Here is a 25,189-nt window from a genome sequence, read left to right as displayed (position 1 = left end):
AACACAAAGACGGAAAAGCACCCCGAATTCAAAATGCTGAGAATATCAAAAACATGCATGAGTGAAAAAAACAAATGTGCTCCAAGTAAGAAACAGCTGCAAATGCCTAAACACACAGATAACGGAAAGCGCATTTAAGAAGAGGAAATGCTGAATAATTGAACAATTTGATAAAATGGAAGTGCTGCTGTCTGGACTGATGGGCTTGAAGGGAAAGTGACAAAGATACTGTGACTGAGAGGTTTTATTTAAAGGCCCCATATTCTGGTCTTTGTCAAGTTCATTCTTGTATTTAGAGATCCTACTAGAAGAGGTTTGGATGGTTTAATGTGCAAAACAAAAGTTTTTCAGCGTCTTTCTGCATGCTCTGTTTTAGAAGAACAGAACAATCTATGGCTTTGCTCTTGCCTTCAACACCTTTGTTTTGTGGGGAGCTGAAGTGAAAAACAAAGGGGGGCAGCATGGTAGGCGAGTACAGTCGGCCTGCTGAAGGGCTGGAGGAGGTCATATGTTCAACAGATCCCCTTGTGACATCATGAAAGGAACAAAATCTGTTTTTACATCCTGAAGTCAGCAAGGCTGAGAAGGGTTCATCCCAAGTTACTTTGTGATACAGTCTTTCACAACGGTGTGCCCATCCCCCATTGATTCCAAATGTCAGCGGAAGAGAAATGAGATTTGAAAACAAGCTTGTGAAACTAAAAAAGTTGCGTAATTCCAAAATAAAATGCTTCATTCTTACAGGGGTTATTATTTCTAAAAGCTTTTCAGTCAAACTTTGTAAAGAAGTATGAAGCCAAGAGGAAAAGGAATGTCATACATGGGTGCTCATCATACTAACAATAATAACATATTACTGTCAATTTTCGAATCTCAAATCTTTAAACCTTCTCTTAGACACACTAAAAAGGCTGTTTACTATAGTGTGCACACCTAACATTGACTGAGCACTTCATCAATTCCAATTATACCACCGAGTGTTTATTGAGCACAATGTCACAAGATCAAATATGTAATACATTTCATTGTTGTGATATTTTCAGTGGTCCTCCCAAAGCCTAGCATCTCCATGAATGTTGTTCGTGAGGCCACCTGGGATCAGAACATTGAATTCACTTGTTCGTTACCAACCGAGCATGTTGGGGGAACATTCATTCTGACAACAATCTCAGGCTCATTTAAAATGACCCAAACATCAAGTTCCAACTCTGCCACCTTCAGCATGAAGAAGGTGAACTTTGACAGCGAAGGATCGTACCAGTGTCAGTATCAGCTGACAGTTTTAGATCAAGACTTCAGCTCCCCCCTGAGTGACTCTCTCACACTCTCTCTTACTGGTAAGGAAATGAAACCATTCCCCTGAACCTAATAAATAAACTCAAGTTAGATGAGAAGATTGGTACATCTCTCCCATCAGTCCTTTAAATATGAAGCAACAGCTGGTTGACTTAGCATAAAGACAGCAGTAAATTCCTGAAGGCACCAGCGGAGACTCCAGGAATTCATTGCCACCAGCGAGAGCTATCGATCTACTCATCTATTTCCCAAAATGGTGAACTGTTCCTTTGACATAAAAGTAAATTTGACAATCTAAAAAACCACTCTGATATTTCATTCTTTTTCAGTGAGCCTACCACAGCCCAGCATCTCCATGAATCCTGCTGACGAGGTTATCTCGGGTCAGGACGTCAACGTCACCTGTTCGATCTCAACTCAGCTTTTAGGGGGGGCATTCATTCTGAAGAAAACGTCAGGCTCATTCAGACAAATCCAAACATCACGTACCAACTCCTCCACCTTCAGTGTCCTCCAAGTCAACTTCGACACTGAGGGATCGTACCAGTGCCAGTATCAGATAACACTTTCAGGTCAAGACTTCAGCTCCAACCTGAGTGACTCTGTTAGACTCTCTGTTACTGGTAAGACAAATGAACAAATATATGAGTAAAATAGACAGCTTATTTAAAGTCACATTCCGTGATGTTTCCTGAGGCTGATTCTAAGGTGAGGCTGAACATACACAGGTAGACGGTTCGTTCAAATGATGCAGTGCAAAACTGGTGTGTTTCGGTGGAAATGGGTCATAGCATTTGCACTTTTTAAATAAAGCCCATGACATTTAAATGTGACAATAACATCTAATTCAGGGATTTAGAAATATATAACTAGAAATATATTTGTCGGACTGTTGAGAATTCTTTGAAATAACAGTTGCAACGTTATGGTGGAAGATACAGAATATGTACAGAAATGACAATAGAGCTAAATACAAGCAATGAATAAATGTATTATGGGTGTTCAATGTTTTTATGTGAGAAAATATTATGTAGACTTCTTGTGATTTTGCTGTAGCAGGCTTAATGTTGTGCATAACAAAAGGTGTAGAAGTTAAATGTTTTTTTATCATAGTTTGAACCATTGACCATGAATGCATCACTACTTTCTACAAACAGTACATATCAACCATGTGCGGAATGTGTCTTGATCTCATCTGTACTGATTTAGAAATTCAGGAATTTTATATTCTCTTACTCCTGCTGTTCCTGTTTACCCAGTGGAGCAGCCCAGCATGTCCCTGACATCCCCTAACAGAGGGCTGGTCTGGACTCCCGAACACGCAGAGGTCACCAAGGGTTACAGCTTTGTCGTCACCTGCTCGACGTCCTCCCACTATCCCTCTGTTGTTTTCTTTCACCTCTTCTCTGGCTCCGTCATCACTGACACCAAGCTGGCAGTCAACCGCTCATCGTCCTTCACCTTTCCTGAAGCTCTGTATGAACACCAGGGCAACTACAGCTGCGGGTATGAAGTCGTGTGGCAAACACGGAAATACACCTCAGCAATGACCGCACCGATCAGTGTTGTCATTAAAAGTAAGTGCAATGGAGAATTTAAAGCAAATGTGGCAGCACTTAATGAACAAATGCTACTTTACTGCCTATGGCTGCACAATGAATGTTGTTGTTCTCCTCTTTGATTCCCTTGAATATTAGGTTGTCTCTCATTGATATGATTTATAGATCTAGCTGTGAGTCTTTCAGAAGATGCTTGTCTTGGTCAGCATTGGTCTCTCCAGCCTGTCAGTCAGCCACAGCTTTTTTCAGCTCACCGGTTTCAGTTTCATACACAGTAACCAGATTGGGCAAGATATCTCTATGATACTTGAATCCAGCTTTGCTGTGTTATGAGTGTTGTGAAAATGCTAGTTTAAAATAAAGCTATAAAGCTGTGAGATGTGTTAAGACACGAGGGCTCAATAGAATTGCGTGACAAAAACATGAAACACATCCGCATTGCCCGTCACTGAAATAGCAGCAATACAGTAAACCTTTTGCAGAAGTTGCATGGTTCATATATACAACCACAAAGACAGTTGTTGCTGTGTTTTTGTTAAATGTCACTCTTACCAGAACTCTCATCTATTTGTGCACATCGGTGTGAAGCTGTTTTCATCGCGGGTATCTAAGAATATAAAAAGGTTTGGGGAGTTCTTTTATAGTGAGTTAGTGAAGTAAAAAAAAAAGGAACTGCCTCTGTGCGACACTGACAGACTACAATATGAATGTGAATGGGAAAATGGACACAGTTTTCAGTGTAACTTTTGAAATGTTCCCCTCCTAGTGCCCTTGCTGCCGCTGGTCTCCTCAGTAGCTGCTGGCAGTCTGCTGCTACTCCTGCTGGTGTTGCTGGGGGTCTGTCTGGTCTTCAGGAAAAGGCGGCAAGTCAAGCAACCCGGAGGCCTCGTCCAAACTCAAAGTCTGTTCTCAGACTTCATACATTAACATGTGTTTGAATGAGCTGAATTGATTTTGATATTCACAAAACGTTTTGTCCTGATGCTTGTGTGTTTCAGTGGCGGTCATAGTCGGGAACGAGTACAAGGATTACACAGAGGCGGACGGGGAGGATGACTATGTGAACGTTGATACAATGGACACCAAGATGAAACTCAAGAAGGGAGCAGCAAGAGTAGAAAAAGAGGAGAGTGATGATTATGAGGAACCAGAGAGTGATGAAGAACACAATTATGAGGAAGCGGGCCCTGATGCAAATTTCATCGCCAAGAAGGTCTGTTTCAGCGTAGAGAAAAACAGTGAAGGGGAAGAAGACGAAATACATGATTATGAGGAAGCGGGCCCCGATGCAAATGTCATGGTTAAGGAGGTTGAAGAAAACAGAGAAGAAGACGAAGACGAAGACGAAGATGAAAGCGAAGACGAAGATGAAGATGAAGACGACAGTGATCATGACTATGAAAATGTAACTCAGCCTTTTGGTGAGCAGTGAACATAAAATGTGGATATTTATCAAAACCTTGGAGCTGTCCACTGCCCATCAGTGTCACAGTGGGTACCATGGTGGTGGATAAACAACTTCTGACCCACTACAAACTGTTTCTCTATGAAGATGAAACGATGACAACTAGCCAGTGGACAAATGGTACTGAAGAAACATCAGCTCTTCCTGCCTTGGGAGATTTGGCTTGGCTAACATTTTTAATTTCTAATATTTAAATTGCTTAAACAAGCCAGAAAATAATAATAATTCATAAGACTGTATTGCTATAGATTGTTAGTAAATTATTGTAGGGGCAGCCTGTTTGATATAGAGTCTGTGTAAAACACATGCTTATCTTTCTGTCTTATCCAGCCAAAAGAACTTTGATTTCTGCCTCTTTGGGGCCTCGCAGCATGGGTAAACACCCTGTTGGTAGGACTGTCAAGAAATGAAATTAAATCTGTACATGCTGTATATCCATGTCCCCCCCAGGAACAACTGTGCCTTTGGTGAGCCCTTGAATTTAACGACATTTCCATCATCCTCAGTTGTACTTTGTAGTTAGCGCTCATTTGTGTGGTGTCATAGAAAGCTAACGTGCTAAACAAAGATCATTAACATGCCCAACATTATATCTGCTACACATCAGCATGTTAACATGTTAAGTGGTGAGAGTTTACTGCTGGTTCAGAGCAGGCCCACAGAGCCATCAATGTTACTCTTAGGCTCTTAGTCTGGTTATTTTTCAATCTCCAGCAGGTTAGAGCTACAGTCAAATGAAGCCTCATATGTTTATTTTGGCCTTAGGGTTGGGGGGAAGGTTTCCCCTGTGCTCAAAAAAAAGGGTGGATGTTAAAGTATGTTTGTACTGACAAGGATCCACTTTGGGCTTTTGTGATTTTTAAGCATTATGCAATTTTTCCTCTGTCTGTGGTTAACAATACTGAGATGTTGATACAATGTGATAAGCAGGTTTATGTAAGACAGCTGTACATGCAGTATTTAGGTGTTCTCACCAATAACAAACAAATTCATTAAGGTGATTTCCAAATTACTAGTTAGTCTTATGGCCCGCCGTCATAATCTAATTTCATAACCTTTATCTTTTAGAGAACTTTAGGCCAGTTAGTATAACTCCAAAGGAATAGTAAGGTCTGCAGCTTGATTATATGTGGGCAAAAGGTGCCCCACAGCAAACTAGAGCCCTGTGCCCCCCCAAGAGGTCAATCAAGATATATGTACAGAATCATCTGCAAATAGTAATTCATTTAGATTTTTTAAAATGTGCACATAATGAATTACATTAAATCCTTAAATTTATATTTTTATGCTTGTTTTTCATGAAAAAGTAATGCTATGTTACATTTCACTGTCTTGTTAAAAGTATAAATGAGAAGAATGAAACTACTCTGATTTTGTATGCTAAACATGAAGCTATTGCAGGCTGCTGGTTAGCTTAGCACAAAGCCTGGAAACAGAGGGAACACATTTAGCAAATGAACTGTTAATTAATTATTAACTACTGAGCTTTAGATGTGCCGGTGGGCAGATTTTGGTACCTTTGCACAGAATCAAGTATAGCTGCTCCACCAAGTTTTGGGGTAGAAATGTACATACACAAATTTTACAAATATTCTGAGATGTTGTTTTTAAGGCAAAAATGGAAAATGTAACTGTTTTGTCTTGGAAATATACGTAACTTTTCTATACTTTATTTTTAAGTGTAATTAAATTTTTTATTTTTATACATTTATTGTTTCAAGTATTCTTGTCCATCTTTTTGCACATGCACACATAACCCTGATGTGACCATGGGAGGTCTTAAGCTAGATGGTCACATACACCACAAATAATGGCCAGACCAGGCTGGGTGGTGTAATAATAACCCAGTAATTTAAAGCTGTGGAACCATCCAACCAACCATCTTGAATCTCCCTTTCTATTTCTGTTCCTGGCATCCCCTGGTTCACTGACACACTTTATTTTTGCATTAGTCCTTCCAGTGATGTAAAGGTTTCTATCTTTCTTTCTCCTCTGTCTGATGATCAAATGTTTGTATTCATATTACCATGAATACATAATGTAATCCAATACAATAAAAGCACAATGCCTGGTAATGACCACAATAACAAAAACGAAACACACTTAACAATGTTAGAATTAAATGCTTGGAGATTTGCATTGAAATCAAATTCACTAATAATAATACTTGATAAAATTACAAAAAAATATATAAATAATGATCAAAATAATAGATTGGAGTCATTTTGTCTATTTTATAAGTCATAAGGAGGAAATACCACAATGAAACAGCTGTGTTGAGCCAGTTTGAGCCAGTTCACTTTGAGCCAATGGCGTGAAAGCAGGTTTACAGTTGGCTGTAACACCTAGACGGCCGCAAATAGAGATGACACAGGCTCCTTGTAATGTCAGCACGCCGGCTTCACACACACACACACACACACACACACACATGCACACATGCAGACAGAAATGTTAGTGCTCTGAGCTCATCCCTTGAAGAAGCAATGATGAAGCTCTGTAACCTGAGACAATACGGGCTTAGTCACCCCGCTGGTCCACATGATGATACTTGGCTATTTGTTTGTATCTGTCCGAGGAAAAAAATGCATGCACACCATGTGACACATAAACAATGAAAAGGTATGTCCGTTTATTTAATGTGTTTTTATGGTAAAGTAACCTTAACCAAGCGATCACCCATCTGTTGTGATACCTACACTTCTACCACTTCATTTAAACTCTTTATAGTTAGAGCATCTCAGTTGGGTCCTGCCACCAAAGCACCCAAAGAAATCATTGTGTAGTTGCCAGGCAACCAGTGGAGGTTCCAGGAAAGGTTGTGTTGTAAATACAATATATAAAAACTGTGTGTCAGTGGAGCCATGCTAGTATCCCACTGTATGTTAAGCTAAGCTAACTTAGCATGAAAACGTGACAGTGGGTATCAATCATTCTATCTCTCACAGCGCCTTCAAACTAAAATATGTTTCCACCTCAATAAGTTTGTGTGATATGATATGAAAATAAATGAATAAATAGAAATGATAGTTGAATATTAACTTAATATAAAATTAACATTTTCGTAGAATAATGAACACATCATCAGTTCCTTCCATCTCATACTGCTACAATGCTGTTCACTTTGCTGTTCACACACTTTTGAAATCTGTATCTGCCTCGTATATAGTAAACGTCACAGAGGACTGCATGTGCATGTGAACATGACCACATGCACACAAACATAAACAGGATATGACCATGAGCTGTCTTTAGCCTTTTGATGAGTTGCAGGGCATTCCTGGCCTCGCTAGCACACGCTAACAAACAGCAGTGAGCTCATGGGGTGTAAATAGCGCAGTGGGAGGGACGGAGAGGAGCAGCTGGGGTATATAAAGGAAGGGGTCCCGTGTCATGTCCCAAACTACCTGCTAGAACACTGACACGAAGAAGAACTCTCTTCACTGGAGCGTAAAAACAGTAACTCTGAGGGAGGGAATCTGCAACCTAGAGGCAAGAAGGCTTCGATACGCAAGGCTCGCAGGTCGCCTTATAAGCAAAGTTTTGGTCAAGAGCTGTCTTCTGACGCTGACATGATGTCCCAGCATGTGGCCTTGAGCAGCCTGTTTGGCGACGACCCTTTCTTCAGCCAGGAGCGACTGCTGTGGCCGCTGCGTCACGAGGCCCTCTCCTCACTGCAGCAGGAATTCTTCAACCACAGAACCAAGCTGGCTGACAGCCTTCTGAGGGAGATCCACGATGGGCCCCACCTGCTCAAATTTCGCCAGTTTCCCCTCATTTCCTCCACTTTGGCAAGGTATGTAACAGCATCTGTGCATGTCAGTAGCCAATACACCTAACTGGGCTTGGTGTGGTTGTTTTGGGCCACAGATCGGTACAGTTTCCGGACTCAGATCTGTCCAAATACATCGTTCCTATTGGGGAAAAAGAACCAGTCTGATTCAACTGTGCTAAACAATGCAGGCCTCAAAATACCCTTAGACACCAGTGGAGTCATGGAGCTGGTTCTGATCCTGATTCTGATCAAGATCCTGATTCTGTTTCAGGCTGACTGACAGTAATGAACAGCAGAGAGAGACTCCCAGCACAGAGCTGCACAAGGAAGCTCAGCAGGCCACAGAGAACAATCGCGACCTCCTGGTGACCCTTGATGCTCGCGGTTACGCCCCCGGTGACATCACTGTGAAACTGGAGGGTCGGAAACTGGCAGTGGTGGCCATGAAGCAGGCAGGAGCGGAAGAGAGCCAGTCCTGCTCATCCTCCTCCTCCTCCTCCTCCTGCAGCTCCTCTGCCTCGTCTCAGATGGGATTCGTCCAGAAGATCGACCTGCCCGCTCACCTGGATCTGTCCGGCCTCTCCTGTTCCCTGATGGATGATGGACAGCTGCGTATCCACGCCCCCGTTGCCAAGCAGCCAATCAGTGAGGAGCGCGAGGTGCCCATTCGGTTCAGGACAGCGCTGGAATTTCCCATAACCAAGCAGGACGGACACACAGACTAATGCACAGGACACACTGTCCACACCTGCTGTCATGAAAAAACATTTTTTTAACGAATAAATATTACGATATAATGTTTTTATATCCATTCCCCCCACCCCCAACACACACACACACACACTTTTCCAGTAAAAGACTGCCTATAATGAGTAAAGTTTACCATTACTAAATGAAGAAGATATTTATTTTATGATTATTTGCAATTTGTATAAACTGTTGAAATAAAGTGTTTTTGCAGAATAAAAAAATACATCAAATTAAACTGCGATTTTCAGAAAGTATAGTCTGTCTGTACACTGGTGTTTGCATGGCATGAGGATTTACTGAGTAAATAATCAACTACCTTTGTGACCACATGATGGTGCCAGCAACCAACTTATTCCGAGGACGGGAAGAGAGGAGACAGAGAGCGTGAGGCAGCAGAAGGGAAGAATTCTAAACGGCCACATTACATTTATTTCCCCTCAGGTGACAACATTAGTACTTTTAAAAGGTTCCTGTGACATTTGGTTTCCTGGGGTGAAGTTATTCTTTGGAGCAGTTGACAAACAAAAGCAGCAGTTTAATGTTTTATGAGTCCTGCCCCGAGGGTGCCACAACAGAGGAGAGAAGAAATAAAGGCATTAGGAGAAAAGAAGGAGAGATGCAGGAGAAGAGAGCAAAAGAGCTTGCTTCTCAGTTAACGTGCAATTCTTTTTGCGAGAGTGTGTTTAAATGGGAACTTATTTCTTCAGTGAGAAATGGACTTTATAGAAGCTGTTAACATAATCTGTGGAGTATTACTGTAATAGAGACAGACTGCTCACGGTGTTCATTTTGGGTTTCATACATGAAGACATATGGAAAAATAATCTTTTTCTGCTTTACTCCCACGATACTTTGCTACCTGAGGCTGAGGCTGCGTACACATTGAAATCATGATGGGAAAACAAAGGTCATTACTCTCAATAAAAAAGCGTAGTCTCCTCGAAGTTTATGACAAACTGCCAGAAATGAACCAATGAGATACAGCAGCGTCACCTGGTGTTCCTCAGGGTGCCTTTTTAGGAGTCCACTGAAACACAAAATATAGTCATGGCTGCTAACGATGGAAAGAGAAAACAAATGCACATGACGAAAGCATCTGTGGTTAGAGCCACCCTTGTGAAGTGGACTGATAATGTCTGGTTACGTCACGCTCTCTTGGTCATCAATACATTTCAGTAAATAGCAAAGCTGACTGTTTCAATTCTTTATATTCATGTGATAAATGTACAAATGTCAATTAGATAGCAATCAGCATGATGAACAGAGAAAAATAAGTTATGATAATCATCTGCTCATAGTATTAGATTTGTCCTGGACAGGTGTGATCACCATAAGCAGTTTCTGTTCTACTCATTTTATCACACTTTAATCAAGGTAAACTGGTCTGTTTGGCTTCAGAATAACATGCTCATGAACACTAGTCATAATGTTGTAATGTATCATGGTCATTAAAGGTAACTGTGGGTAGCTAGGTGTTAGCTAGGTATTTATAGGCGGTAAGATTAGCACGGGCTAATTATGATGACTGATAATGTTGTAGCCACTGCAATAGCCATGTGGGTTCAGAAATAGCTAGAGCAGCATCTTCAGCCACAAATGGGTATAGCCAAACCAAAGGTGCGCACACTGGCGCTGTGGTCAGTTGCTATGGATACAGATGGGCCTCAGTTTTCCGCAAACAAACAGTAATTGAGACAATCGTGCAAAAAAATGGGGTCAAAATTTTGAGGCAACATTGGGAATGAATGTTGTACAGCAACTGAGGAAATATTTCTGCAAATGTGAGTATAAATAGGTAAAAAAAAAAAACAATGTGATATAAAAACCATGAAGATTAATGACAATACAAAGTTTGTATTTGGTGTGATAATCACATCTTTCTTTCTTTCTTCCTAACAATCTTCCTGTATGCCTCTCACTCTCACTGTCTCTGTTTCCCCTCTAATATTTCATAATTGTCCTCCCAGAGTGAAATGTCTTCACAGGCTCTGCAGGGGTTGGCTGTGCGTAGGTGTATGTGATTGTGACTGTGCATGTATTTGTGTTATTTGTGTATGAGTGTTTGCATGTGCGTAAGTTCTTGCATTGCTGCAGTCGTAAGGACCAAATGTGCTCACATGTGAACAGTGACGTCCTCCAGAGTGGGGTTTGCAGGCAAACAAGTAACACAAATAAAAGCGTGTGTGTGTGTGTGTGTGTGCAGATGTGGAGAAAAGCAATGCACAGTTGCAGATGACGATCTTTTGCCCCCCTCCTTATACCATCAAACACTTTGTGGGAAATGACGGCACATTTTGTGTGGCGACAGTTATGAGGTCATAATGATGATGGATGGTCCCGCCCAGCGAGGTGGTAAACTTTGTTTCTCCTGGAGACAGACGTCCTCAGAGGAGAACACTGTTTCCACTGGCAGCCAGTTCACTCTAAACATACAAAACTCTCATCTCAATAATCTGATTTGTGCTCCAGTCTGGCGCTCCTTTGGTTGATTTCCCTACAAATGTAAAAAAAAGAAAAACCCTCTTTGCTCATAAGAAGCAACGGCAGACTGTCAAATACATAAGACATAGGGAACTACAGAAGGTGGAAGATGCTCAATAACTCCTGCTACTTTTGTTTTGGTGACATGGGTCATTGTGCCTGAATGTTGTAAATTCCTCTTTTCAACCTGATGAATGCCACCTCTTGAGTGAGTAGGTAGGTAGGTAGGTAGCTGATGCTTCCAAACTGCTATATAATTTTGGCAGGCTTCATTCGCAAAAAAGTCACCCTGGAAAAAAGAGGAACTTCACACTGCGGAGTGCGATAGAGAAGTCTGTCAGACATCAGCAGACGTAAGATGTGGTTAAAAGCTACAAACTACGAACAAATTTACTCGCACAAGTGGTTTTGGCATGAGGCCCATTGTTTTTGTTCATGTCAGTTCCCAAGTAAGGCCACGTGGCAGTATGCAGGAGTCATTGCCAAACAACTTAGCTGCAGAGGGATTGATTCAAAGTACGTCAATCATCGGGAAAAATAATAGCTGAGTCGAGAGTTAAGAGTTGACGTGTAGCTTTAGCCTCAAACTTTTAGCATCATATCATGTATGCAGCCGTTATGTGAATATATCTCATTTTAAAATGATCTACTGGCATAATTTCAGTAGACAAAATCTTTTGTTTACCTCTGAGTAAAATTGAAGATCCATTGTTTCAAAAATTACTTAGAAATTTGAGTAATCTGCCTCCATCGTCAGCACAAGGCGCATATGTGCAGTGATAGAACAACTAAGGGAGACAGGACTTCTAGCCAGTCTACTCCAGAAACACAAAGTATTCACCTTCCAGGGGTGAATGTGGTCGGGCACTTCTATTCAAAATGAAATCATATTAAATAAGAACAAACCGAAAACAGAGAGAGAGAGAGAGAGAGAGAGAGCGAGAGAGAGACATGGCACAATAACTTGGCACCACATGTTGTCAAGCTCTGAGCATTTTACTGCCTACAGCTGCATCCCACCCGACTAATGCATCACAACAGCATCGCTGTACGCACTGGTGAGCCTGCAGGCTTAATTTTACAATCTTTTTCTCTGTTTGCAGACATCACAATAAGACAAGCAGGTTGTAACTCCAATTCACATCAGTGTGTGTGTGTGTGTGTGTGTGTGTTGCTCTCCTGCAAAGTGCCAAAATCTGATTGATGACTTAAATAAATATTAGGTTGTAACCTGAAGGAGAGAAGTCATGGAAGGCTCACTGTGAAACAACCAATTACAGGTTCATTCTGCACCCTGGCCAATCAATCAAAAGGACAACTCTTGTTAATCTCAACTTTATTCATTTCTCGTGAATTATTATTCCACAGTGCTGGCCTGGTTGGATGCAGCTTTATTTGCAGTGCTGTGTGGGAAGAGGCGCTCTAACACTGCCGGGGTTAGCTACATGATTCCCACCGGGCCATCAGAGGTAAAAGTGGAGCAGCGTTTGTCAGCTATTGTGAGTCATTAAAATCATGACATGCCAGCAACTGATTTCATCAAAGGGGACAAATGTGGCATTGCTGTGTACTGTCACTTTTGCTAGCTGGCTTGCTGGCTGCAAAGCTGCCGTGTGGTTTGCCGGGAATTTGAAGGGCTTCTTTACTCAGCAAAACATTTATTCTAATACTGTGCACCAAACCAGCATTCTCTTGGATTAGAGTCCCAGAATGCAATGGGTAGAAGGCAGAAAAACACCATGAACAGAGTCATGTAATGAATTATGATGATGCTTTTACCAAAAAGTAGCAAACACTGATTCTTCGGTTGCAATAAAAAAAAAAAAAAATTGTCGCAAAGGTACCACTAGTAGCCAAAAAAATTATAATATTATTAGATAATAGATTAGAATTATACAGTAGGCTAGGCTATTTCGGGGTTTAGGCTTAATTTGATGTCTCATTTCTTACTATCAACTCTTTCTCACTCCCCCTTTCTGTTTTTAATACCTTTGGTCTATTTAGCTGCACTTCACTCATTGTTTTTAAGGGGTCGTTCCTCTTTTTTTGGCTGCCTGCCTTTTTTTTTTTTCTACTTCCATTTTCATAGAGGCCAACAGGTGTGTGAAGGATGTGGGAAGATCGATGGCTGAAATGAGCTTTATTGATCGGTAGAAATCCTACCAAATGGTCACGCCCGGGGGCTCCTCGTCCACTTTTTTACCCCTCTCCTATTTCTCTCTGGTTTCTGTCCTCTTTTCGGCATTTTATCGTCTACATGTTTTTTTGCTTGCCTTTCTCAAATCCCCCCACGTCTACTTCATCCCTCTGTGTTTAGTTCTGTAAAAATATCTTTCTCTTGTCATCTTATCTTATCTTATCTGTCAACAATCAACTTGCAAGGGTCCTTAGGACTTAACACACATACCTAAATAATGTGTTAAAGTGTTTCTTTCGATTTGTCTTTCTTTAGCTCTCACAGTACTTTTAATTTAGAGCATGTGCTGCTAATTGCTGAGATGCTGATATTAAAAGAGGCTATGATAGCATCACACTGTTAATCATCAGGACCGGATAATGTAGTTAGCAGTGCGATAGAATTTCACTTACTGCATGTTGGTGAAAGGGAAAACAAAAGTGTAATAATATGGCTATGAAACAGGAGCTCATCAATCTCAGCCGTTATATTATGTTTAGGTATATTTAATAAAGGGGGTGAGGTGTGTTTTTCAACACATCACTGGGATTTGGACTGAGAATATGTTCTCATCACTGCAGTAGGGCTCAGCGTAAGATACAATACACACTCATGTACACACACACACACACACACATAAGCACACACACACAGCAGGGTCCATTAGAGTGATCTGTTGTCTTTGGCGCTGATACGGCTGGTTATCAGAAGTCTGGCTGTCATATTGTTCTGACAGAGCGGAGATACAGATAGAAGAATCACAGACTTAAATAAACACTGAAAGGCTCCTGAACATCCAGACAGGATGTGAGCTTTAAAAGCATTTGTGTGTGTGTGTGTGTGTGTGTGTGAGTGCATACAGTACGCGTGTTTACTACCGTGTCAAGATACCTGAATTTATAGAATATATTAGCTTGATGTGTTTATGTGTTGAGTGTGTGTGGGTGTGTGTTAGGCGATGCTGAGTGACGTGCGGTGACAGGGACAGTGTGTTTTATCAGCGCTGGTTAAATGTTTCCTGCCACTCTTCCTCCCCGCTTTCAGCAAATCCAACCTTTACAAGGCTGCTGTTGATAAAATCAGACACAAACACACAGATGCGTACACACACACACACACACACGCGTGCAGATGCACTGATATGCTCTTTCTCCGCCATGTTTCTTCTTATTAATACATGTGTATCATATTCACAGCCAGGAGATTCCTGAGAGAGCCCTAGTACACATTCTATAGGAGACCCAAAATGACTCACAGTCAGCCAACCTGCTGTTCTTCATACATGCCATATTGAGAGTAACTTGACTTATTTGCCAAAAAGTTTCCAAAAAATACAAGCCACTGTGATGTGGCGTGGCTTTGGGAAGGGCAGGGTTGGTCATTTGGTCCACTATTTGAGTCTAGTCTGTTTCAACAACTCTGCCTAACAGACTTTTATGGTCTCCAGAGAAAAAATGAAAGATTTCATTGGTACAGATATCCATTGTTCCTGATATATCCTACTGTCTTTCCATCTCTCCACATAGAGCGTAAAACTAATGTTTGTGATTTAGAGTGAAGAGTCCCTACAACATTCAGATGCATCGCCAAAAAATGGTCCAGATATTCATGTTTCCCACAATGTCATAATTTTGGTGATCAAATGATTCTCCATCTAGTGCCATGGTCATGTCAGACTTTGAATACAGTGGTTTATGATCAAAGCACTACCTGAGTATGACCTCACAATCCATTACCATGACTATAGACTCAGTCTTGTTAAAATGTATTGTGTGTGTGTGTGTGTGTGTGTGTGTGTGTGTGTGTGTGTGTGTGCGTGCACATGTGTGAGGGCCTCGGGGCTGACCTGCAGCAGGTGCTGCCACAACACACTGACAGACAGCCCAGGGCGGTGAGGTAGAGAAATACTAAGAAAGAGCTGTCACTTTTACTCTGCATCCAGACCAAGTAAGGACAGCACTCTACCTCATCCTGTGCTGTGAGAGATCACACCTCCGCCACACCTCCCTCGGTCACACAGGCCCACTAACACGCACAGCAGCATTCTGGTCTGATTGACTGTCTTTATACAAGTGTCTTTTATTTATCAATTTAGCAACGAAACCCCGTTTCATACAGATGAATCAGAAATGTTGCAATATGCTTCAATGGGATTTATTTTTTTGCCATTTTTTCAGAGAAACTAAAGTAATTCTAGAAATGCAATACAAAACTCTTAATTTTCACTTCACATGCTTGTGTAGAAAACCTACAAATAGAGCAATGTGCTGTATTGCTGCTACTTATCATCTCTGTCTTCTGCCACAAGTTCACATCAGTCCACATCACACCCTCTTACCTCAATCCTTCTGCGTACCTGATCCATCCCTGGCAGTCCTCAGCATTCATCGGGTCCACAGGGTCATCTGAGCATGTGGTTGATAGTAAAAAGCTTCCCACCCCCATGATGAAAAGGATTCCTCTGTTTTGTTGAGGATGGTGGAGGGAAAAGTGAATACATCCTGGGATGGACTATAGACCACTCTATGACTGGAGGAGAGCGATGTAACGCTGGTTTTAATTTTAGTGTCTAGTTTTTTAAGTTTTGAAAATGAAATAAAACAGTTTTGACTTTAGTTCTGCTGTCAGATTCATGTCAGAGCAGTGGAAAGTGCTCCCACAGTTGACTTGGATGATAATAATTCTTGATTCAAGGTAATTCAAAGATAGATACCCCTCCTTGGACGGCTGGAGTTGCCACAGGATGTGGTGGTGGGAGCAAGTCCAATATTTATTAATGACAACTGAACAGACACAACATGTTAGAGAAACCGTATCTTATGATACCTTACTGCTATTTTGACCAGTAATGAAGTCCATGGTGTCAGATTTGGAACCATGCAGCGTGCAGTGTATCAATCGCTCCCAGAAAAAAGAAAAAGTAAAGTAAAGTAAAAAAGTATTTTCTATATACTTGAATTGAGACGCACCCTTTGGGCAGAGGTAGTCAGTGTTATTGTGCTTCAAACTGCCTTTGATGGCTCGTTATTACCAGTATCGCCTGAACATCGCCTTTACAAGTGGCTTTTGTTAAAAACAGGTATAAAATGTCCATAAAGTGATACTGATATTAACTTAGTAGACTAGAAAATGAAATAACATCAGATTGATCACATTACAGTGATAAACAGACCTTGTTTCATATTAAGCGTTTACAAAAAAAGAGAAAAAAGAAGAAGAAATTCCCTTAATCATTAGAACATCTCAATCAACTGTAGTTTTTCAAAAACTTTTATAAAATAGTCAGACTTTTTGAGGGGATAAGCAATGACATCAGTGTGTTCTCTAAACCATCTAAGCTGCACTAATGAAAAATTTGAGAAACAAAATATGAAAACACATCATATACCAAGAGTCATTTTTCTGCAATTAGTTTTAACAATGGAAGCCATCTGAAAAGGTGTGGTTCTGAAAACCGCAGTGAACTCTGGGGATTCTTGTTGTACCTAACATACTTTGACTGAGTCATAAAGGTGGTGCAGTCAGGTTAAGTACAACTAAGTCTGTACTTAACTCTGCCACCTCCAGCTCCACCTCCTGCCTTTTCATCAGCGCCTCCACCTCCGAACCATACAGTCAAATCAAACCAAAACCAAATACATCATAGCAGGTCTCACTACCATCCTGTAAATCCTCTCTTTCACTCCACCCTGCCTGTAATCTCCTCTTTACCTCTCTCTCCCTGACCCTGACCCTTAGTTGAGTACTCAGCTTCCTCTACTCCTTGCATCCTCACTATTTCACCGTCTTCCTTTCTCTTGTTGCACATTCTCTTGTGCTCCTACTGATTTCCATTTCTCCTCTCTCCAATGCCAACCTCCACCTACTCCAACAGCAGATTACAATTTCATCCATGAACATCATTGTCCACAGGGACTCTGATCTCGTCTGTCATCATTGGAGCGAAGAAAGGGCTCAGAGCCAAGAGCTGGTGTAATCCCACCTGCACCTTGAACCTATGAACACTATTGTTGTGGGAATATAATGATTCCATGGCTCAGTGGCTAGATAAAAAGTAGGCGGCCTATTTCCGATGGAAACCTTTCACTCATTAAGCTCTGTCATAATGTGCTACATGTCCATCTCATTTTGCCAAGGTGCTAAGACAGTAAACAGGTTAAATCCACACATGCAGATATGTGTCATTGTGTTCTCTGGATTCTTGTCTATGAGTGATGCAGAAAAATTTGTCCTCTCATTTGTTACTTCCAGGTTGGATTATTTCTGTTCCTTACTATCAGGCTGCCCTTAAAAGTCCTTAAAGACTCTCCAGCTGGTCCAGAACGCTGCTGCTCGTGTACTGATGAGAACTAAGAGAAGAGATCATATTTCTCCTGTACTGGCTTCTCTTCACTGGCTTCCAGTAAAATCTAGAACAGAGTTTAAAATCCTTCTCCTCACCCACAAGGTTCTTAATGGTCAGGCTCCATCATACCTTAAAGAACTCATAGTACCGTACTACCCCACTAGAGCACTGTGCTCCCAGAATGCAGGTCTACTGGTGGTTCCTAAAGTCCTCTAAAGTAGTGCAGGAGCCAGAGCTTTCAGCTATCAGGCTCCTCTCCTGTGGAACCTCCTTCCAGTTTGGGTTTGGGGGGCAGACACCTTCTCTACTTGTAAGAGTAGACTAAAAACCTTCCTTTGTGATAAAGTCTATAGTTTAGGGCTGGCTCAGGCCTCTCTCCTCCTCTTCCTCTCCATCCTTACGCCTCATGTCTCTTTAATGTCTGTTACTAACTTGGTATCTTCCCCGGAGCCTTTCTGTGCTTTTCTTATCCCTCTGGTTCCTGTGGATCCTGGTCCTGGTTCTCCCGCTGTGGTTCTCTGGCAGTTTTTATATTAGTCGTGCGATTATTATTCACATATTAACTATTGTCATGTTTTTCACTGTTACCATATTGCTCATTATTAGTCACATTCCTCTCTCTCTCTCTCTCTCTGTCCAACCTCCACCCAACACGGACCCTGACAGAAAGCCGCCCCCCTCTGAGCCTGGGTCTGTTCCAGGTTTCTTCCCGTTAAAGGGGAGTTCTTCCTGCCACTGATATAATACCTGATGCTGGTCATGTGGGGATTCTTGAATCCTTAATTCTGAATTCCTGAATCGTTGGGTCTCTCTCTAATTAAAGAGTTTGGTCTGGACCTGCTCTTTATGTAAAGCATCTTGAGATGACACTGTTGTGAACTGGCGCTATAGAAATAAAGATTGATTGATTGACTGAATGACTCTTTAGTTCAGTCACTAATTTAATCCTTGTATGTTTGGTTTTTCTCCACACTGACTTATTGGTTTTATTAACTACTAGTTGAGTGTGATGGAGACAAATAAAGCCATAAACAAAGATTATTATCTTCCTCTGCTTATGTGGAAAAACACCTGTTGGTGGCCCATGTGTGGTGATCACCAACCACTAGTGGCAGAAACTAAATACATTCAGGCTGTTTAAGTTTATAGGGAAATATGATACTTTTTACTCCACAACATTTGTCCACAACCATAACTACTAGTTACTTTTCAGATTAAGATATTTGTGGAAGAAATCTTCAAATGGTTCCATTTAGACTTGCAATAACTGATCCGGCAATTTTCTGCTAATGTCTCAACACATCCACTATTCATTGTGTCCAATAGGCAAATATGATCATGTGTTTGGTGTTCATAAAGTTCCCACTTCCATAAGAAAGGGATTCCTCTGTGGGATTAAAGAATGGAAAGTCTTCCATAGAGGTCATTTAAGAATGGAAATAGGCACTCACTGTCCCAATTAGTTGTCTTTTTTCTTTAGTTTTTTAATGTACATTTTGATAGTTTTTACAATTAGATGAAATCTCGTGTAAAGTGGTGTAAAACACGCAGAGTTTTGGTGGTGGCTGATGTTGAGTAAGAAAACATTTCATGAAATTCAAAATTAAATGAATTGAACGTGATAATTGAATGCATTTTGTGTCAAAGCATTGAAAAGTGATCCACAGTTTAGTCCACAGTGACTTCTGCTGCGATGACTGTAGGAGGTGTGCCTTACCAATTGTAAAAAGAAGAGAGAGAGAGAGAAAAAACAAATGGTAATGATTATCACCACTTTAATTAGGATTGATTAGCAGCCACCTAACCTTAACTCTGAGCATGATTCTATAGCAGCAGCAAACATTCGATATTAGCTTGTTAATCAATATCAGCTTATGGAAAAGGTCAGTTCAGTTCGATTAGCGGGTTCCACGATCTCTATCACCCCCACTGTGTTTTTTGTTAATATCTAACATTGTATTTGTACATTTGCCCTAATATGTTTTTCAGGTCATTTCAGTTTTATTCTGTTCAGTGTTATTCAATCCCCTTCTCCATACTGCCACTGACACCAAATCACTTCCCATCTTTTATCCCGTACATGAAGCTGCATCTTTGCAAAAACTGCCATTGGCAGCGTAAACTTGGTATCTTGGGTAGGCAGTCACACACACACACACACACGTCATAACCAGTAATTGCCCTTTTAGTAAAGCGTTATCACTGGTAAAAGTATTTGTGGAAGGAACCATGGTGTGCTGGCTTCTCCAAACACACCCACATTCCCCACCAAGTACACACACACACACACACACACACACACACACACGCACAGTAGGGCAGTTGGCTCCTGTGTTTGTTCAGGGAATAGATTACAGTTGAGAGCTAATTTCTGACATGTTTGGACTGCTTTTATTGATTGATCTGTGTGTGTAATACAGAGAGGAAAAAGGGGACAGCGAAAGAGAAAGATTACATAGGATGATAAATAAATAAAGAATATAAAGTGTAATGAATCTATTTTTTCTTCCTTTTTTGTCCAGTATGTCTGCATTGAGTTTAATGTAGGAAAAGACAGCTGAGACAGAGAGGAAGTGAAATGAAGAGACTAACACCTACATTTCTCAGGGTAAGGTATAATGTGTGTGTGTGTGTGTGTGTGTCTCTCAGAGAAAGGGAAAAGTGGGAAAGAAGCGCAGAATGAGAGAGAAAGACTGCTGATGACATTTCTGTGTATCTACAAACTGATGCATTATCTACACACACACTTGTTAGAGAGCACCACTTTCCCACCTTCCATTTCCTGTCAAAGCTTTGTCATAATCCAGCAGAATAATTACATTTACATGATTGGGTTTCACGCTGTGCAGCGGAAACTGATATCAGTTTTGAACAGATATCATTTTTCTCAAGTAATATCAGAAAGGTGTGTGCGTGTTTGCTTTCATAGACCAGCGGTTTATGTTATCCCCACATGCTAAAACAAGTAAGAGATGATTACACATGACATAATAAAGTAGCGGTGGTTTTGATTATTTATATCTTTCATATTAGTATGCAGATTATACTCCGATTGCACCTGTTGATATAAGGTTATGTTATCTGTGCCAGATTTTAAAGCTGGCGTCCAGCTGGTGGCTGGGTAACGTTATCCTCACTGGCTACAGGTTGGAGGCTAATTGAAGGGATCTTCAGCTTCAACTGCACGAAGAAAGCAACTGCATTCAGATGGAAGACTGATCATTTGTCCTCATTGGCAGTAGGAGCCTGGGAAATGTCCGAATGCCAACATCTTCGACAGTTGACAAATTAAGTTTGACCGGATGGTGGGGATACATGAAAAGCCGGAGCATCACCAAAATTCTAATTCCTCTTGCCCGTTCCACACACTGTGGCAATCAAGACCTTGCACTCAGAATCCCAAATGTCATCTTATGTTAGTGCTGGAGGGAAAGTCAAAGGATCAACAACGTCAGTAATGTCAGCTGGATTCATCTTCTGAGGATTATGTGTCATGATCTGCCTTGTGTTTTCCACCTCCTCCTGTGTCCTTTATGTCCCAGTGTGTGTGTGTGTGTGTGTGTGTGTGTGTGTGGTTCCTATCTGGCCTGGATTCTACCTACCTGCACACCTGCCTACAATGACACTCATCAGCTAGCAAACTTCTCCAACCCAGTTTCCTCCCACTTGTCTCCTGGTTCAGCCAGCAGGTTAAGCAGGTTAGCTACACTTTCAGGCTACGCTGGTGTCACACGTTCAAGCACTGCAGCTGCTTGAGTTTTCAGATGGAGATCGGGATCGGATCGATGTTGAATTCAAAGCTTGCTTCCGCTGCCACAACGTGGGCAAAAAATAAGTTGTTGCAGGTCTTAAAAAACTAAAACCTAAACTAAACTGTGACTATGCTGGCCTTGAGGGCAACAGGCAGCAAGTAACCAGCGAGCTTGATGGACTTTTGTGGGACAATATTCAACCAAAAAAAAATCACATGACAGTAGCATGTATTCACATAATTTCACATAATAAAAACATGGATTTCACATGTGCTTTGTCTGTGAGGGTACTGACACCTTCAGAAATTCAAAAACACATTTTGTAACCAGACTTATCAAGACCAACCTAAAGTCGGCATTCAAATAGTCTCTCATAACCAACTATTTACAGCACATTTTCATGTGGCTTTGGTTATTTTGAAAAACAAAATGTGCATGGAAGTACCTTTTAGTTATCTTTTTTTTTTTCCTTAAGATTGAAATAGGTTTTTAGTCTCGAGCTTTGTTTCCGCATTAATAGGCCATTAAAAATTAGGCCTGAATTAAAGCCTCGTTTAGCCATCTGGATGATGTTTAGTCCAGTGTGTCCACCGTGTGTGAAACCCATCACACAGGCACACAGATAGGAGCTCTGTGAACATTTCTGACTTAATTCTCTTTATGTACCTCACTCCCATGTGCCTTGTCTCTGTTAACATTCAGATCAATTTAATTGGTGGGATAATTCCTCCCAACATGCTTCTGTGCAGAGAGGAGGATCAATATAAGTTAATGATCTGAATCAAGTAGTGTTCAGCTTGATCACATCTAATTTGATTTTTCTTTTTTTTCATTAGATCTAGCATATTTTGTCTTTTATATGTTACGAGCTCATCTTCCCATTCTCACATAAATTTCTTGAAGCAGCCGAGTAGGCTGTTTTAGACTGACAGGGCTGATGACAATGTTGAGGTGTACATTTTCATTGAAACCCAAATAAAGACAATGGTGGCACATTTAAAATCATATGTAAGAATTTGGAATGATTATATTAATATCATTTGATTAGATTGGACAGGATTTGGATTGTTTGTTGGTGAGAAATATTTATATGAATATATTTGGAGAAGAAGAAAATGAAAAGAAAAGTATTTAGATTTTAATTCTTTCAATAATACATATAAATTTCAAGTGGATCATAAAATTACTTTAATAACAAATAAATAAATAGAAATAAGATGCTTTCCCCACATATTTATTTATTACATCTTACTTACATGTCAGCTTCATCAGATATTTGTTAACAACTTACTGGCATTTAACCACCATCACCATGTCTCAATAGTCAAAAAGTTTCATTGTGCATATCAAATTATGGCATCTCATATGACCAGATTCATATACAAGCAATATTGTTTACTTTGACATTTTCAGCATGCTATCAGCAGCCCTCCTCATTATCACCAGTGTTGATGTGACACATGCTTTGAGATTGTTGTGCACAGCGGGTATTAAATGGGTACATTGTGATGCTTAGTGTCATTAATAAATGGTGGTGTGCTTGATATTTTACAATAATGCTGCCTTTTGTCAGTTCTAAATGTTGGAAACTCATTAGTAGCATTAAAGAGTAGGAAGCAGTAATTGCATCTTGCCAAATAATGAGCCCACATTGATGTATCAAAACTGTTATTAATGGCTTATTAACCCTGAACCTAATTAATACCCTAATTGGAAACCACTTATAAATGCTTCATAAAGGTAGTCTTGCCTTGATTTTTGTTGAAATGTAACTTCCTGACTAAAACCTTCACAGGGAGCTCCTCCAGACTACACCGTTAGTGTGTGAACATACATTCAGTCCACACTGATACTTCATCTGGAGCAACAATGACACTTTATACAGTAACAAATGACTGCCGTCATGCTTTGACAAGGGAATTTGGTTGGTAGGTCAATGTATTGTCACAGTCTGACTTGGACAGTGTGGGGTACAGTACGAAGCAGTACGCACTAACCTCTGCTGCAGTTTCTTTTTTGTTCACTTTTTAAGGATTTGCAATCCCACTGACGCTACCATCATTAGCTTTACAAGCATCCTTTGGTGGTGATGGTGATGCAGCAACCGATACATCAGACATGAACCATGAAATATTGTCCTTTATATGTGACGTCCTTTATGTTTGCTCTCCTATACTTTTGATATACTGTAGTAGAAAAGACTTTGTTATTATGAGGGAAACATAAATACTCCATCAGTAACACATTCAGAGAAGTATTTTACACAAGATTTTCCCCCATTGTGCTTGTTGTCATTCAGATAGTGAATATTAATATTTACTGTCCCACCATTTATTTATCTCAGTAGATGTGCACTTTTATCAGTCGAACTCATCTGACATGGTGCAGTATACATTTGGTTTGTGGGGTGTAAGTGAATATTTCCTGCATTAAAATGCTTTTTGCTGTGTTTTTCTGTGACTACTGTACAGCTCTAGAAAGCTGCAGGGACAGGTCGGTAACGTGGCGCAGCTGAGGCTGTGTACGAGTGCAGCTTACATGATGATGTGGACCTCATGGGTATCATTGGGCCTCATTCGGTACAAGATTTGTCACTTCCTGTGTGGCTAAATGATTTCACGAAAACCTTTCCACCCGTTAAACACTACTGAAATGATTTGGGTAAACAGCATGAATCTTCAGGACTTCTCCTCTGCTGCTGGAGGGTTTGGTGTGTATTCACTGTCGCATGGATATTAGAGCTTTTCACTGTGTCCTTTTCCTGTTTTTGCTCTGCACTAACGCATTCTGATACCAACGGTGTGTATGTGCGACGTGCAGTTGGTTGAGAAGACGTGAAGAAAGGACAGAAGAGAAAGCAGAACAACTGTGTGGAAGGAAAAAAAAAAGCAGGAGAGAAGAAGAATAGAGAAGGACTGGAGGGAGAGGAGGATTATGGGGGATTATGGGGACAGGTGGCTGCTGGATTCCCATCCTGTCCTGCCCTGTCTCCTAGAAATGATGTCTATATGTATATAAGGGAAATGTAATGCAGACAAAACCTTTCTATTTGCACAATGAGGAAATGCTGTTAATTAAAGTATCTCTGAAAGTAAGTAACTAAGTAAGTACATACATTTGGAAAAATGTTGATACTGAAAATATCAGTAAAATGTTAGCTGACAAAGTATTTTATTTGTTTTCATTTAACCAAAAGAACTGAAATGATGCTCTGTTCCTGACCTTAACCACATGAACACCGGAGTGGTGTGACAGTCGTGCACTGTTGAATAAATGAGAGAAACACTGTGTCTGTGAAGATAATCCAGGTAGATCTGTCAGCTATGAAACTATTTCATAATATACAAAGATCATTTCTGGGGAAAGGTTGTTCCGCTTCACAGCATCGGATTGGTAGATGGATCCAAAGAGCAGATCCAGATAGGACGGTTATATTATTGCTTTGCTTCTTTTTCTCCACCATTTTCCATTTTTGCTTTATTCTTAAATACCTGGCCGTTTGCTAAATCCCTCCCCTGTGCAAGGATTGACCAACTGTAAGGAGCTTTGGATTTCTTCACATGTTGAAGTGGTGCACATAGAGCTGCAAT

The 25,189-nt window shown here is 40.7% G+C and overlaps 2 protein-coding genes across 2 annotated transcripts; both read left to right on the top strand.

Moving 5' to 3' along the window:
- Positions 1-1,115: 1,115 nt before the first annotated feature.
- On the top strand, positions 1,116-6,027 carry LOC139216971 (killer cell immunoglobulin-like receptor 2DL3). Its single transcript, XM_070848224.1, has 5 exons — positions 1,116-1,337; positions 1,626-1,919; positions 2,556-2,873; positions 3,622-3,756; positions 3,854-6,027. Exons 1-5 carry the CDS (start codon positions 1,184-1,186, stop codon positions 4,285-4,287), a joined length of 1,335 nt encoding a protein of 444 aa, XP_070704325.1. The 5' UTR covers positions 1,116-1,183; the 3' UTR covers positions 4,288-6,027.
- Positions 6,028-7,728: 1,701 nt separating this feature from the next.
- hspb9 (heat shock protein, alpha-crystallin-related, 9) lies at positions 7,729-9,080 on the top strand. Its single transcript, XM_070848182.1, has 2 exons — positions 7,729-8,116; positions 8,367-9,080. Exons 1-2 carry the CDS (start codon positions 7,893-7,895, stop codon positions 8,818-8,820), a joined length of 678 nt encoding a protein of 225 aa, XP_070704283.1. The 5' UTR covers positions 7,729-7,892; the 3' UTR covers positions 8,821-9,080.
- The last annotated feature ends 16,109 nt before the right edge of the window (positions 9,081-25,189 follow it).

The sequence above is a fragment of the Pempheris klunzingeri genome, chromosome 17, assembly GCF_042242105.1.
Source record: "Pempheris klunzingeri isolate RE-2024b chromosome 17, fPemKlu1.hap1, whole genome shotgun sequence".
In the NCBI taxonomy this organism is placed as follows: Eukaryota; Metazoa; Chordata; class Actinopteri; order Acropomatiformes; family Pempheridae; genus Pempheris; species Pempheris klunzingeri.
This window is presented reverse-complemented; position numbering and strand designations above follow the sequence as displayed.

Bases quoted from the DNA above. Each gene is read 5' to 3' on its own strand.
- LOC139216971 (XM_070848224.1), top strand. From the start codon at position 1,184: ATGACCCAAACATCAAGTTCCAACTCTGCCACCTTCAGCATGAAGAAG. The intron at 1,338-1,625 runs GTAAGGAAATGA...ATTCTTTTTCAG, and splicing joins TCTCACACTCTCTCTTACTG to TGAGCCTACCACAGCCCAGC. The intron at 1,920-2,555 runs GTAAGACAAATG...CTGTTTACCCAG, and splicing joins TGTTAGACTCTCTGTTACTG to TGGAGCAGCCCAGCATGTCC.
- hspb9 (XM_070848182.1), top strand. From the start codon at position 7,893: ATGATGTCCCAGCATGTGGCCTTGAGCAGCCTGTTTGGCGACGACCCT. The intron at 8,117-8,366 runs GTATGTAACAGC...ATTCTGTTTCAG, and splicing joins ATTTCCTCCACTTTGGCAAG to GCTGACTGACAGTAATGAAC.